Source organism: Typopeltis vanoorti, chromosome 4 (assembly GCF_054136105.1).
Source record: "Typopeltis vanoorti isolate ZY-2024b chromosome 4, IOZ_Tvanoo_1.0, whole genome shotgun sequence".
Classification (NCBI taxonomy): Eukaryota; Metazoa; Arthropoda; class Arachnida; order Uropygi; family Thelyphonidae; genus Typopeltis; species Typopeltis vanoorti.
Genome location: NC_143552.1, coordinates 104119486 through 104135933, shown reverse-complemented (window position 1 = coordinate 104135933; position 16448 = coordinate 104119486). Strand labels below are relative to the sequence as shown.

The 16448-nt window shown below is 32.8% G+C and overlaps 1 protein-coding gene across 1 annotated transcript in view; it reads right to left on the bottom strand.

The window, feature by feature from the left end:
• LOC150107569 (uncharacterized) overlaps positions 1-6238 on the bottom strand; it is a 613086-nt gene extending 606848 nt beyond the window's left edge. Inside the window, exon 1 of the mRNA XM_090392132.1 lies at positions 5664-6238. Within this exon, the coding sequence (XP_090248258.1) occupies positions 5664-6238 (575 nt within the window). The remainder of the gene's footprint in view (positions 1-5663) is intronic.
• Positions 6239-16448: the final 10210 nt, after the last annotated feature.

Here is a 16448-nt window from a genome sequence, read left to right as displayed (position 1 = left end):
TGATTATTTTGGTATAATGAGGTTGGAGAAAATCATAAATTATCCGTGATTTTTGTCAGTATGTGTTCAGTTCCCTTTTCCAGGTTGAGAAAGGATAAAGTATCCTCCGTAATCAATTATGGTTGTTCCAATTCGATTGAAATAATTCAGTATGTCAACGTAGTGAATTTTACAGGTTAATAGTATATTTCATTAGCCGGAATGGTCTGTTTCCAAGTCTACAATGCGAAATGGATTCTCTCACTGAAAGCCGAGTTTGGTCTTAATCTTATAAATTACATTTTTAACTTAATGAATATCATAATATTTTAAATTAAATCTCAAATATTTCACAAAAAATATGAGGCTCAATTTTAAAAGATTGCATTTTATTATTAATCTGGTAAGAATATATATATATATACAGGGTGTTCGGGATAAATTTGACATATTTATAATTAATTATATTTTTCCGTAAGTTACATGTATTAACACACACTTCTCTTCATTTAAAAGTTTGGACCCTTCTTCATTCATATACAAGATGTCAGAAAGGATGGATAGCTGGAACCCACCTGAATCATGGAAGAGAATAACTTGTATCATGATGATTCGTGCCCGCCATCAAAATAAGGATATTACGACTGCTGCCCAATGCTCCCTGAATACAGTAAAAACAATCAGGCATGAACTAGAGACTTGCAATGGTGACTACGAGGATGTAGCAAGAAGAAAGATCCCTAGCAGACGATCTGATTGCGTTCGTACAGCAGAATTCCTCGCAAATCTGCAGGAACAGGTGTTGAAGAACCCTGGCATTGGAATTCGGGCTTTGTTCGTGGAGTTGCTAACTGTAGTCAAGCCCTGGATAACAAGGGTAGCCAATGGTAGGCCGTATGTATGGCAGCAGGATTCGGCCCCTTGCCACACCTCTGGGAAAAGTCAAAAATGGTTGTCTGAAAATTTCTACGACTTCACCAGTCCAAATGTTTGGCCTCCAAACTCCCCAGACCTTAACCCCATGGATTATTTTGTATGGGGCGCAGTTGAAAAAGACACCAATCGCACTTCCAGTAATACAAAAGCCCAGTTAATGGATAAAATTAAAACAGTTTTTGCGGCCCTTCCCAGGGAGACTGTAGCATCAGCTTGTTCGAGGTTCCGAAGTAGAATTGAAGCTGTGATCGATGCTAATGGTGGTTATTTTGAGTAAATCTTGTTGATAGTATTGTAATTAACTCTGCCTGTAATGTTTTTTTGTCAATTCATTAAATTTAATAGATACAAAGAAGATTTTCTTTTTCCTTACGAAACTGTCAAATTTATCCCGAACACCCTGTATATATATATATAAGTCTTTTACCTTGAGAATAATGTATATTAGGGTTACCAAGTAATTTTATAAACTTGGTTATTTTACTCCTAATCCCAAGTAAGGAAACAGTTAAGTTTGCGCCTGAACGTAGTTCAAGTCTAAAGGCGATGCAACTCATAGTAAAGGTGGGTAAAGTTCTGATCACTATTCTTAGTATTTTCCATAATGTAAAGCACATCTCACTAAGAAATGTATACTGCAATACATTATGGGTGGGGTCACTACCCAGACCGGTTCAACCTTTTTTGACCGCACCCATAATGTATTGCAGTATACATCTTTTAGTGAGATGTGCTTTACATTATGGGAAAATACTAAGAATAGTGATCAGAGCTTTGCCCACCTTTACAATGAGTTTCCTTGGTGTTGCACCACCTTTAGACTTGAACTACGTTCAGACGCAAACTTAACTGTTTGCTTACTTGGGATTAGAAGTAAAATAACCAAGTTTATAAAATTACTTGGTAACCTTAATATACATTATTACCAAGGTAAAAAGACTTTATATATATATAACATTAAACTCGTTCATCTGAATTATGATTTTAATAATAATACCTTTCTCTGGTGTGTGTGTGTGTGTGTGTGTGTGTGTGTGTGTGTGTGTGTGTGTGTGTGTGTGTGTGTGTGTGTGTGTGTGTGTGTGTGGCATCGGGAGCAGGTAGGTAAATAAAGTTTGTGGAAGGTGTACTAATTAAAAGCAATAATACTTGATTGCAGAATTCCTGATTAAATAGCAAACATTGCCATTAACTGTGTGTGTACAGTGCATCAGAGCAGTTCATATCTTATTTATAATAATGAAAATAAATGAACATTTGTGAACTCAGTTGGCTGTATTTTATCAATATATTTTCGTTTACATTTATCAGCAATGTTAAGCTAAGAAATGTGGTTCACATCGAACATATAATGAGATGTACCACTTTATTCTGAGAACCAATGGAATGCTTTTGAGAGATTTTTTTTTTTTTGTTATTACTTCAACCATTGATTTTTGGTAAATTATAACTGATAGAACTCTAGCATCCAATCTCTTCGAGTTTGGATGCTAAATATATTATTATTATTATTATTTTAAAAAAAAGCTTGTAACAAATGCATTTATCTATATGTACTTGTTCCTTGGATTTTATTTGCAGTCTAATCTTTAATTCAGGGAGAAAAAAAAGTACTCTTGAATTATGGAGAAAGTATGGAGGCGTACAGGGAGTAACGACTTCTTACCTCTTACCAACCATGAATACTGGACAAACGTGAAAGAATTTATATGTAAACCATACATCAGAGTAGCTTCCATCTATAATTTAGCAGTTGGTTGGCACAAAGAAATGCATCTCTGGATGCAATATTTTTTATTTTATTTTATTATTTTATTTCTTTTAGTTTTTTTTTTAAATCAAAATGTATGAGTTTGGATCAACCTATTTTCAGGTATAAATGAGTACTTATGTGGTCCCAAGATAAACGAAACTCTCTGCTATAAAATATCCTCTCGAGGTTTCATACAATGTTAACAAAATTCGTTCTCGTTAACAATATTCGGGAACTGCTGGTCCTAAACTTAGCACAGATTAATTTATTTCTTTTCTAATTAAAACGACCTCCTATTCGTTTCATTTCATAATATTCATTTTTGTTATTTCAAGATGGAAGGAGAAATGTTACAGTTCCTTTCCTTGTACAGTTTTTTCGAAAATAGTTTGTCCTTAAATACACGACATAAAATTAATAAAAATTAAAATAAAGAATTACTGTATAAAACACAAACGACATCTTCACTTCTCCTTAAAAGCTTCTCATCAATTTGAATGTATTCTTACATGCAAGTATTCTTACAACACGAGGGATTGGGCAAGAGATGGGTTATATATTAACTAGTTTATAGGGAAGAGCTTGTTAGAGCACGAACTAAAATTACTTTCTAAAAATGTCAGTATGTCTAATACTTATTAAAACCTATATAGACGTAGTTGTTTACAAAGGAGATGTTGGAGAAGAAGCACGAATAATTGTACCAATTAAACTAGTTTATTTTCGCTTTTAGACGTGGAGGAAAAGAACTCTCAAGTTAAACAAACTAAAAGGTTCAAACTTATTATGTAGCAAGAAAACAGTGCGATTTTGATAGGGCGACTTCGCTACTGCAAGATTCATTAGTTGGGTTTTGTTCAGTGTACCCTTTTGATGCATTCTTTAGCTTGTTTGAGTTTTAAACCCCTTTGTGACTCAATTTACTGAGATTTGTTTGCTCATTACAAAACTGACTCTAAAGTTCTTTCAAAATTTTCCATCCGCGATCTGGATTTAAATCATATTAATGTCCTACAAATGTTATCTAGTTGTTAGTACGCTTATTTGTCTGCGAGTATTCCAAAAAAAAAAGACAAGGTTTCAAAGTCTGTACACGAATGACGTGCAGAAAATAAATGAAACTATTTAAGGACTGAAATTATACGTCAGAAATGTTTGTTCACGTGCATGTTTTATAAACATTCTCCCATCTGATTCGTTTGTTTATGGATGTTTGCAAAGACTGGTGGTAAAGCTGAAACCAGGTGCTGAAAACTGATTATGTGTGCTTGAAGAAAGAGTTTTCATTTCGTTCGCTTTGAAACTATTCACTAAGATTTTCGTTACCGGGAAGGAAGGACGGATGTACCATTAAAAACAAACTTTTATGAATCAGTACCTTTGGTATTTGGGACGTATATTTGCTTATCCACTACAAACGCCAGTCCTCATTTGATTCAGTAATGAACTGCCTAATACAAATATATTTAACAGAAGGAAAGGGCAATCTTTTTCTTTCTTTTTTTAATCTCCAAGATGGAGATGATTCTGGGCTTTAAAATAAATGTATAATTAACAGTCAATGCGAGTAAGAAAGATTTATTTTTAATCAAAAATGAAAATAAAATCACCTAGTCTGAGTAAACACATAAAGTTGATTTTTATAGTGTTGTTGGACGGACTGGGAGAAGGTCGAACATTGGACACACTTTGAAGGAAAGATACAAATCTTGGATAATGCACACCACAAAGAAGCGGATGCATTTACTTTGAAAAATGTATTTTTTAAAATTACATGTCTGAAAAAAACTTTTTTATATATAAAATAGTTTTGGTATTTTCCGGCAGGTGGCGACACTGCACTACATGTTACAGCATTCCCAACATGTTATTATTATCCCTGTCCGTGCTAAGAGTACCACATCGGGACAATTTATCAGCATTTGCTCCTTGTGTATGGAGAGAAGAAATATCTATCACGCTGTCCGAAAATCAGATCAACATTGCAATAGGCGATTTTAGTCAGTTTTAGGTATAGAAAGATAATCATTTTGTCTGAATAAATGCTTGAGAATCACATTTCACATTGCCCGATTATACCGCGACAAACTGTGAAATTTGTGCGCTGTCATTCAAATGAAACACACATATGATCTACTTGGTTTACGAGAACTCGGTTCTCCGGGTGAACATAGCCACTTTATTTCAACACCTCCATCACTATTATAGGTAGTCCATCACTTTTCGTAATGGTGAAAAACGGTCGTAAAATGACGCTTGTAAAAGTTGCACATGTCGCTTTTGTTCCTCTGGCATGGACAACAGAGACACTACGTTCTAAATATCCTAACAGCCCGTGCAGTGTCGCCACCTACCGGGAATATATGGAGACACAAATTAGGATTTATCTTTTATTTGAATATTAAAATGTTATTAACATTACAATGCCCGAAATGTCGAGGAAGATCTCTAGATTTATGGTGATGTATAATAAAAAATAATTTTGAAAACAACAGCTGAACACAAAATGGACCCGTTTTTTGTTTTCTGACGTGATTCCCTTCCAAACATATTACACTTGGTGTTTATTACTTTTAAATAAATTAAAATTTATTTAAATAAATTACATTTATTTAATTTAATATAAATATAAATATAAATATATAAATTGAAATAAATTAAATTTATTTAAAAGTAATAACTTTTTTTTCAATTATAAATTAAAAAGGACCCAAGAAAGCTTTATTCTTAATATATACCACTACATGTTAAATAGATATCGCAGACAAAATTGCATTTTTTTTTAAATGTCTACCCAAGCAACTTATATTAAAGTTGGTCCAAGCTTCTGACACTTCAGTTTCCTATAGAAAAACTTTTGTTTGCGAATAAATTTAATTTCAAAGTATTAATTCGCTATTTATTATCTATAACATGAATCCGAATTAATTAAAAGAAAAATCACAAAGTATACTCGATTAGTTGCATAATTAGTAGGATTAAGTTAACAACTTACCTGCAAGTACCTCCATTTTTACAGATATGGTTTCCTGCAGGGCCGCACTTCGAGTCATATTGACATTCGGCTCCAAAATGATCACCAAAACAACTACAGTAATATCGATCGTGGTAAGAAGATGCGAAGCAATAACCGGTAAATGAGCAATGGTGGTAAAGACAGGCATCTTTCCTCACAGATTCGTTTCTTCCAATGATTTCATAGGTGATATTAAAGCCAAACACATCAAGAAGAAACTGACGAACACGCATATGAATGTTTCCGACTTCTCGGACCACAAAGTCTAGAACAACAACGGGTTTATTACTAATCAAATAAGTTGGTTCTCGATCCGAACTAATAATTCCAAATTCCTTCTTCCCTATATATAAAGCATCGGAGAAGAAGGCGTATTCGGATACGGTAACTCCCTCACGCATGTAAAACTGTGTGAAATACAAAGCTATCACTTTGTCTGCTGGAGCTTCGATCACCCATCGGCAACTTATAGGAGCCGGATATGGCTTAGGAAAATTGGGAGTTGAAATAACACCCCGAGATTCCCGATAGGTTAAACCGCATCCTGTAAACATCGCCTCTCTCTGGGTGATGTCACCATTGCTGATAGCCAGAGTTGATAATGAACAGAACAAGGTCCAAATCCAGAACGTCCTAAAACACACGTTAATTTTCATGTTGTTGGTTTTAGAAGTTTTAGATGAACACAGATTTTGTTTCAGGTGTCATCACACGTCTATAGGACAGATTTTCTCCTAATTCAGTATGGTCTTTGAGAGTATTACCGTTGAAATGCATGGTCTTCTCCAGTGGTTAGGAGTCCTGTCTTGGTACGCATGGATTAGAATGTTTAGCACTTTCATTTGGTTGAGTGAGTTCATTGTCTTTGATTTCCACTGAAGACTGATGGCTTCGAACCACTGTTTTAATCCGTAGTGTCGATCTATAAGAATGCAAAAAAGTAAGGATTATTTTATTGTAAAATAAAAAGAAGATTAACAACGGATGTTCCAGTCTTTTACCATTACCAATAATACAAAAAAAATATTAATAAACAAAAAATAAACTATATTAAATTATTTTCGATAAAAAAAAAACTATAAAGTCGGATTTGGGGAGGGGAAAACTTAATAAATAAATTGTAACGACATTCGTTAATAGTTAGTTTAGTTAATATAATTTTATTCGTACGATAAAAAAAAAGAGGTGTGAACAAAAAAAGTAAACTTATTGAAATCGTTATTGCATTTCTTAGAAAATAATGAAAATCAACTGACTAAAAAAAAAAAAAAATTGAGCTTTCAGACTCAATCCTGGAAATAAAAATTCTATACGAAATTCAAAACAGTGCGTGCGAAATCTTCAGTAAATACATTTGTATGCATTTTAGCCTGAAGCGTTTTGCTGTCAAGTAGAGTACTTTGTGTTGCAGCCACACTTTCTTCGTATATTCAGCAGATTGTCACTTTAGATATTCCGTTCTGACTCTCTCTCTCTCTCTCTCTCTCTCTCTCTCTCTCTATGTTCACATTTTTTATGGCTCTTCTCTCAAAGCGATATGGAAGCTCTTTTCCGTCATAGATTTCCACCATTTCAATCGACATGTTCTACTTCCCGGATTGTATATTAGCTTATAGTTGCTTTATGTAGGCGTGGTTACATTAATATAAAACTGATGTGTTATTTGTAGCTTTTAGGGAAAAAAAATACTGCATCATTAACTTTTTCCATGGTTCTTTTAGACTTGCAGTGACTTGTTCGTGGTTATAACATTTATGCTAAAGATGTTTACTTCTGTTTTCTTAATGGCTTAGAAACCTACAGAATGTGGAAGTGTAGAAAGTGTAGAATGCTTTAACTACCATCATTACTGTAAATTTGGCAATATACGTTAATAAATGCAAGCAAACACCAATGGTGTATGATTGCAAACATGATCGCTTGGAAGGTTCTTTATTTAAAAAAAAAATAATAATAAAAAAATTCTTTGCGCAGTCTAGAAATATAAATACAATGAGATTTCTTTTCGTATCAAAGAAGCTATTTAATAAGAGGATTTAACTCTTTAAAGGTTAATTTAATTGTTGTTTATAAGGCTAATAATGAATACTTAACTTCAAAATTTGTAGGTTTGGTAATATTATCAAATCAAGAACGGAAGTTAACATTTGGCACATGCGCAGGAAAGGAAACAACCAAAGCGTCACTATGGAAACAAGCATTCTAGTAATTCGCTTTTTCATACAGGCGGATTTCAAAATGAGATTTTCGTTATTATGTTTGGAAATGTGTTCATATCCAGGGGTTTGCCTGTTTTGGCAAACCTGGATATGAAAATTGCACATTAGACAAAAAAAAATAAATAAATAAATAAATAAAAATAAATAAATTAAATAAAATAAGGAAATTCGCTTTGTATATTCAAATATTTCCTATCCATTGTAATACTTTTAAAAATTTCTTCATAACAACCTTTGTCTGATATTGTTGGAAAATGACGTCACTGATGATTGCAGTAAATTCACTGTTTGGCTCGTGCTTGGAATGATAAAAATCCATTTCGATTTCATGTGAGAGCATTATTAAAACACACCTTAAGAAAGAAATTTAATCACAAAATAAAAAAAAAAAACTTTCTTTATTTATGAGAAACAAACTAAACGAACTCTTCATGGTTCTGATTAGGTACATTTTGGCTTTTAAATTTATTTCCAATCCACAACTGATTTCTTTCTTTAAATTAGCTTTCAGAGCTTTTGGAAATGAAGCTAATAAACGATGACTTATTCCTTCTTTGATGTCTTCCTCGTGCAGCTAGGTACTGTCTATTACACGAGACAAGAAGATAATGTTAATAAATTTCAAGCTTGGATTCTGTACACTCTCGCAAAGAAACCTTTTTTTTTTTTTTTCAATTCTTTTTTTTTTTTTTTCTAGCAGTAGATTAAAAGTAATTTCAACCACTCTGGAATTAATTACTGATATCCACATTCCATTAAATTCAGTTAAGTTAATTAAACCGAGTTTTTAACATCTTGCTTTCCTCGGGTGCACATACACACACAGCACGGAAATCTTAAATGATGGATATACACGCTCTTCTTTCATGGAGCCAAAAAAGATCGGCGAGCACCTCATCTTCAGTGCTCAATACCTTCGCATTAATCTTGTTAGACCCGTAATAAGCTTAACGAAGGAACTATGTTATTGGCTACATCTCATTTTAGGGGATTTGTTTTATTCCAAAACTAGTGGGTATTTGAAGATTACGTGGACTAAAAAAATAGAAAAGTTAATTTTTCAATGTCGTATATGAATTTTGGAATGTCGTTATATTCATATGAATATTAAAGCGTAATGTTTACTTTTCTTTTTTGCAGCTGAGCCATTTTTATGTATGGATTTTATAAAAGAAAAACGAAATTTTAATAACGCATCTATTTTATACAAGATTTTCTGGCATTTGCGCACGACTTCTTGGTAATATTTTACTTTTCTTATGTAAAGAGAGAATTAATTTTTAACTTATTAATGTAATTTACATTAAAAGATTTAGCTGTTTAACAATTATTCCAAAAATAGCAACTCACATGCAAAATAAAATAAATAATGAGTCAAAATACTAAGAATTTTGCTACAATTTTGGTCTGAATAGAAATTTCCAGAAGGTTTGGCTTAAAAAAAATTAAAAAAACAAAAATAAAAGGTGTTTTTTTTTTTTTTTTTTGGTCTTTTTCAGCAACGTTCAAAATGTTCTGGATAATTTCATTTGGATTTTGATCTTCCTGCCGAACAGACGAAATGTTCATCAGGAAGATCAACCGAAGTTTTAGTAAGAATAAAAGCCGCTACTCTTAACTCCACATCAATAGAAAAGACCAACACTTGTTCCATGTATTCTTGAAGGGTATGCATCCAAGGTCTTCTTCCCACACAGACATTCAAAATATTTTTGTAAGCCTGCTTTGTATGAGATCTGATTAAAAAAAAAAAAAAAATGGGCTGAATTTCTTTGTCTGATTAGCCACATTGTCCTATGGAACAATGTGTAATATCTACGCTTGCTCTTTCTTTGATCTTTCATAATCAGCGCTGAAAGCCGGTTATTATTGTTTTTATTGCGAGTTGTGCTTTGATGTCGAACAATTAAAAACAAGTGCGTGTGCATGAAGTTTGTGAAAAAATCTTTAAGATGGAAAAAAGTTCTTAAAGGAATGAAAAACAGCATTTGTTTTTAAATGAGATTCCTGATAAAAGGTTATAAACTTATAGCAAATTTAGTACCGCCGAAGAATTGAGGATTATATAAGTGGGAACATTGTTGTGTGGACCAAATATGGAATATTTTCAAGACACTTCAGATATCCACTATGCAGGATCTTACATTGGGAGATCCTAAAGTAGCAGATATGAAATTTATCTGCTACTTTAATGACGTCATGCTGACGTATATTGTTGAGTTTATGCCAGTGAAATCTAACAAAGACCTAAGTCGCCTTATGTAAGGCTGAATTAATAAAATAATAATAATAATAATAATAATAATAATAATAATAATAATAATAATAATAATAATAATAATAATAATAATAATAATAGAGTGATGAGTGTTGCTGATTATTTTTTTCGATCACGATCACATTACAAATAATTAATTCCATTTCCCTAGGCCAAACCTCTGTTGTAATAAACCGGAAACTTTTCAAAAGCGAACATCTAACAAATGCAAACTTCGCCATTACAATGCGCCTGCACATGATCAAGTGCAGTTCTATTCCCACTACTTCGATGCTTTCCAAACTTGCTGTACTCCTGAATAATTCAAAATACAACAAACAGAACCCATACATTTCTTAACGCACAGATTTCATTTAAATTCGAAACTTGTACAAAGATAATCAGTTAATGTCTTCTCCATTTCCTAGAATTTCAAACATTCAAAACTCTACCCAAAATTCAATTTTAACAGACCTACCGGATGTGGAGATGCATTGACTGAAGATTTTTTACGTTTTTGTGAGGAAAAAAAAATACAGTTTTCACCAGAAACTCATTAAATTTCTAAGATGCTAACTATAAAAACACGTCTTAAATATTCAACAACTATTGGCGAGTCTTAAATAAATTCCACATAACACTGGATATATGTAAAAAAAAAAAAAAAATGCGAACTGTTCTTAACAAACACAAAATAAAAATATAAAGTCGCGAGCGAGTTACCGTCATGCGTTATTTCATCACAAGCCTTCCGAACCAACGAATTGAGAAAGAAGGGACGATGAAATAGCGTCCCTTGGTGACCAAACACTACTCCACTCTGATTTGTCATGTGAGAGACATAATGTACACGAGAGCGTAACAAGTTTGAAAGTTTTACGTAAGAGGATATTTGCAGCTAGCTACGGAAGTAAGATATGGTGGAGTAAAGAAGATGGAATATCGCTTGGATGAGCAATGAAGCGAACATCGATGCTGGCTTCAAACGATGCTCATCTTAAAAGTCATCTTGTAGAATCGCAGACGAACTTTAAGTAAGGATTTGCACACATCTTTAAGCAAAGTTTCTTTTTCCATTTATTATATTTGGTTTCATCCATGTTGGATTTTAAAAAATATGATTTTTCAGGTGATTCATACTAAAGAATTAGAATACCAGATGAAAATAACTTTTAATACGAATATAACACCAGATAAATTCCTTAGTTAAAATCATATAATAATTAGTCAGTAATTGTAACTAACATTTGGGTACATTGTTGTTAATTTTTTATTCTTGAATATAAAGTTTTTTCGAAACAATAATTATTGAAAAGCAATTGAAAAATAGCACGCAATTTCAACAATGAAATTACATTCACAGAAATATACATACAACAATGAATTATTGTAATTATATTTCTGTGAATGTAAATTCATTTATGGAAGAAAAATTATTTCTTCCATAAATGAATTTATGGAAGAAATAATTCATTGTTATATGTACATTTCTGTGAATGTAATTTCTCTTCTCAGGATTCTCTGATCTCTAGAGAGATAAATTTATTTATGAACTACTTTTCATATAGGAAAAAAAAAACTGTTTCGATTCTAGCCTTTTGATTCTTTTTTACTTTTTTTTAAAAAAAGTGAAGACCGAACGGAGCCGTTTTAAGAGTTTTCTGTTTGATCTCTTTGAGATTCGTGAAATTTAAAAAAAAAAAAAAAAAAGACATGCACGCAATCGGTAAGTCATTAATTATTTCTCTCAATAAATAATCCTCGATACATTTCTTTGTGGATGTCTGCAAAGCATTGTGACGAAGGGAGTGAGTATGGAAACTAAAGCAATTACTTTGATCGGTCAAATGATGCTCAACAGAAACTGAAAGTTTAAAAAAAAATTGTTCGCAAACTAAAAAAAAAAAAAAAAAACTGATTTGTCAAACCATATTTTTAAATCTTCTTTGCAGTTTATTGATGCCGTTTGATATATTTTTCTGCAGTTTGGGTTGGGGAAAGCAAAAAAAAACTTTTTATTTCACTTTACGGAATTTGCACTTTCAATTACAGCTGATACGTTGCGAGCGAGTTAACCAGAGTTGTATTAGCGAATTTTAAATGAACCACTACTCAGTGCTGATTATAAATTTCAAAAATAGAGGCATCATTAAAAACCGAGAAGTAAGAGCGAAATTTTTCATGTATTAATTCTAATTTGATAGATTCTCTCTCTCTCTCTCTCCTCATTCCTTAAATTTGATTACTACGAAACGCGGTTGCCAAGGAAAATTCTCCATCCAAAACTATGAATGAACGATAACAATAGATCAAAGACTGCATGTTTACCATTCATAAGAAATTAAACACACACACACACACACACACACACACACACACACACACACACACACACACACACACACACACACACACACACACACACACACACACACACACACACACACACACACACACACACACACACACACACACACACACACAATTATACAGGAGAAAAAATGTAAGGTTTTCACCGATCTGACTGTAAATTGAATAGACAAATTACAGAAGCAGTGGAAATTATCAAAAGAGCACTTTACCTTAAATTTCCCGAATGAATTCGTCCGTTGGTTTGCTTCAACTGCTTGAAGCTATTGGGATTTTTTCCCCAACACTCATGTTTTTTGTAAACATTACATTTTTTTATATTTATTAGGATTTGTGATGTTTAGTATCACACACACACACACACACACACACACACACACACACACACACACACACACACACACACACACATATATATATATATATATAAGTTTATTATTATGTAAATAAAAAATAAAACTATATTTGAATATAAGTGAAATTCCTGTTAACTCTGCAAAAATGCAGGGTTTTCTCAGAGGGATCCGTCAATTATTTCTAATACCCCACCCTTATCAAGATATTTATCATAATGCTGAAACAGCGAAGACAAAAGGAAGAAACCAAATCGCTCTAGTTTCATGCATTAGTGTAGCAGCTATGCTACTACGTACGGGCACTTTTCGTAATTTTTCAAACGCTTATTAGTATCACACTGTACGTCAGCCACGTATATAGACTCTTGGTTGAAATTATCCGAAATGTGAAATTTTAACAGGGAATTTTGTTTCCTTTTTTCCCCGTACCTCATGTTTTTGGTGGGGAGGGGGGAATGTCCAATGGAGACAATTCTTTCACGCAGTTCTTCCATTCATATAATAGGTGTAATAGGACAATCGCATTCGCATACATCCATGTTCGGAACTCGAACCCGCAGTTTATTGGCTAAAGAGCGATTGCACTGATCCTTCGTCCAATTAGACCAGTGGTTCTCAAAGGATGCGCCCTAGAAGATTTCTGGGTGCGCCCTGTGGTATTCCAGAGAAATATGTGTCCAGATATAAAAATAAATATAGTTATTCTATTATACCTTTTCATTACGGATATACCGCTCTTTTTGTCAACACATCATTATTACGTTAATTAACAGCGGTTTTTCTTACAAAGAGAACAAGAATATGGTTTATTCTTGTTGTGTATATTACTTATTTTAAAAGTGTTGGAAGTGGATGTTATGTACATATTACTTATTTTCAGATAAATACACCCAAATAAAATGGGTAGATTTCTCAAAAAGAAGCGTGATATTGAAGAATCAGATTCTGCAAGTGAGCAAAAGTTAAATGCAAGTAAGAAAGCAAAATCGCGGCCTACTCGCAAATATAATGAAAGTTATTTAAGCTTTGGTTTCACTTGGACCGGAAGTGAAGATCATTCTTTGTCGCTATGTTTAGTATGTGGATGTAAAATGGCAAATGAATCATTGCTTCCTAAGTAAATTGAGTAAACATTTTAAAACTATACACTCTAATTTACAAGATAAATCTGTAAGTTTTTTCAAGAGATTGCCTGAACAGCAAACATAAGCGGCAAATTCTTTTAAAAGTATAATGACTGTTTCTAATAAAGCTCAAATCGCTTCTTATCAAGTCTCAGAACTGATAGCAAAAAATATGAAAGATCATACTTTAGGTGAGTCACTTATTTTGCCTGCATGCAAAAAAATGATCATGACAATGCTTGGAAATGAAGCAGCAACGAAAATAAGCAAGATTCCTCTGTCCAACGATACAGTTCACAGGCGTATTATAGAAATGTCTTCTGATATCGAGAAAAATGTATGCAGTAATAAACTTCAGTATTCAAATTTTGCATTGCAAGTTGATGAGTCAACAGACATTACCAACAAGGCGCAACTCTTAGCATTCGTCCGTTTTATTAATGAAGATCAAATAGTAAATCAGTTTCTTTTTTGCAAAGAATTAAGTGTGTCTACAAAAGGTGAGGACGTTTTTAACATTTTGAATAGCTATCTTGATAAATGGCGGTTAACATGGAAGTCGTGTGTAGGCATTTGTACAGATGGAGCCCCTTCCATGGTAGGCTGTGTTAAGGGCCTTACATCTTTTGTAAAAAAAAAAAACCAAAATGAGAATGTTATCGTAACTCACTGCTTTCTTCATAGGGAGGCCTTGATGGCAAAAGCATTGGGAGAAAAATTAAGAGACGTTTTAGATCAAGTTGTTCAGATGGTAAACTTTATTAAAACAAGACCTGTCAAATTGCGTTTATTCGAAAAGCTTTGTATCGATATGGATTCACAACACAGACGGCTGCTTTTACACACTAAGGTGAGGTGACTGTCAAGGGGGAAAGTACTTACCCGTGTACACGAGCAACGACAAGAACTTCTTGCGTTTTTTGAAGAGATGAAACAATTACATTTTTGTAACCCCCTTCGGTGCGAATTTTGGATTACCAGGTGACAGTATTCGGCCGATATATTTCAGCAGCTCAATATTTTGAATACTAGCATGCAAGGGAAAGAAGAAAATATTCTCACATCCACTGACAAAATGAAAGCGTTTCAAAGAAAACTATACATTTGGAAAAGAAAAGCTGTTGAAGGTAATTTAGAAATGTTTCCATTGGTAAGTAACACTTGCATAAATGAAACACTTCCAATAATAGTTGAACATTTAACAAGTTTAGAAGAAAAACTGAGTTCTTATTTTCCATCACTTAACACTGAACAATACGATTGGATTAGAAATCCATTTATGGAAACTTCAAGTGATTTTGGTTTAACATTAACAGAAGAAGGACTGGAAGCTATATCCACTGATCGTGGATTGATGATTAAACATAAGGAATTGTCTCTTGAAGCCTTTTTGATTTCTATAAAAGAAGAATATGTGTCAATATCTAAAAAAGTTTTGAACATTTTACTACAATTTCCAACATCATATTTATGTGAATTAGGATTTTCTACCCTCACCACAATTAAGTGTAAAAAGAGAGGAACTCTTCAATGTATATTGACGAGGAAATGAGAGTTTGCCTTTCAAATATATGCCCAAACATTGAAGCAATCGCTAGGACACATCAGGCTCATGTTTCTCATAAACACAAGAATGAATAAACTTAAGATATGTTTCATTTTATTTATTTCTTATCGCATTATTTTTTTTATAATATTTGACTTAATTATTATAATATATTTCTCAGAAATTTGTATATAGTGCGCCTACAATTATTTGTAGGATTTTAAATGCGCCCCGACTTCAAAAAGTTTAAGAACCACTGAATTAGACTTATATTTCAACTATTTACTAACATCTTACAGATACAGTTTAAATAGAATTAATATACACAAACGGTAGACAGTTTGTTGTTTATTTATTCGTTTTAATACAATTGTTGATATACGTTTCCAAATGTCGATTTATTCTTCTCCTCTTGGTTTAATGGTTATGATTATCATGACAATGTTTTATGTATTAAATTGTCTCATTTTTAACTGTAATGCTTTGAAAATGTGTTTTTAAACTACAGACAATTTTCCCCTGATTATAATGCCCGTTTCTACATTGGATAATGTACATCGTAATGAGTCAACAATATGAAAAATTGCAGCTAATTTCAAGACAGATTTTAAAAATATCAACTCACATAGGCGCACGGGAAGAACTGCAACGCCACTGTAGTTTTCTTAACTCATTGTGCAATTCTTAAACGAAAAAGGGAGGGGGGAAAAGATGTTACAGACATTCAGAAAAAAAAAAAGAAAGATATAGTTCTGTGAAAGGCCAATTGTATTCCGCAGCGAAGTATTTTAAATAAATAATTTGCATATGATTAGCCATACAAATTTATCAGCATCAGCAAAAACACATTTTAAATATTTATACACGCGAACGAATCGTATAAAGTCGTTCT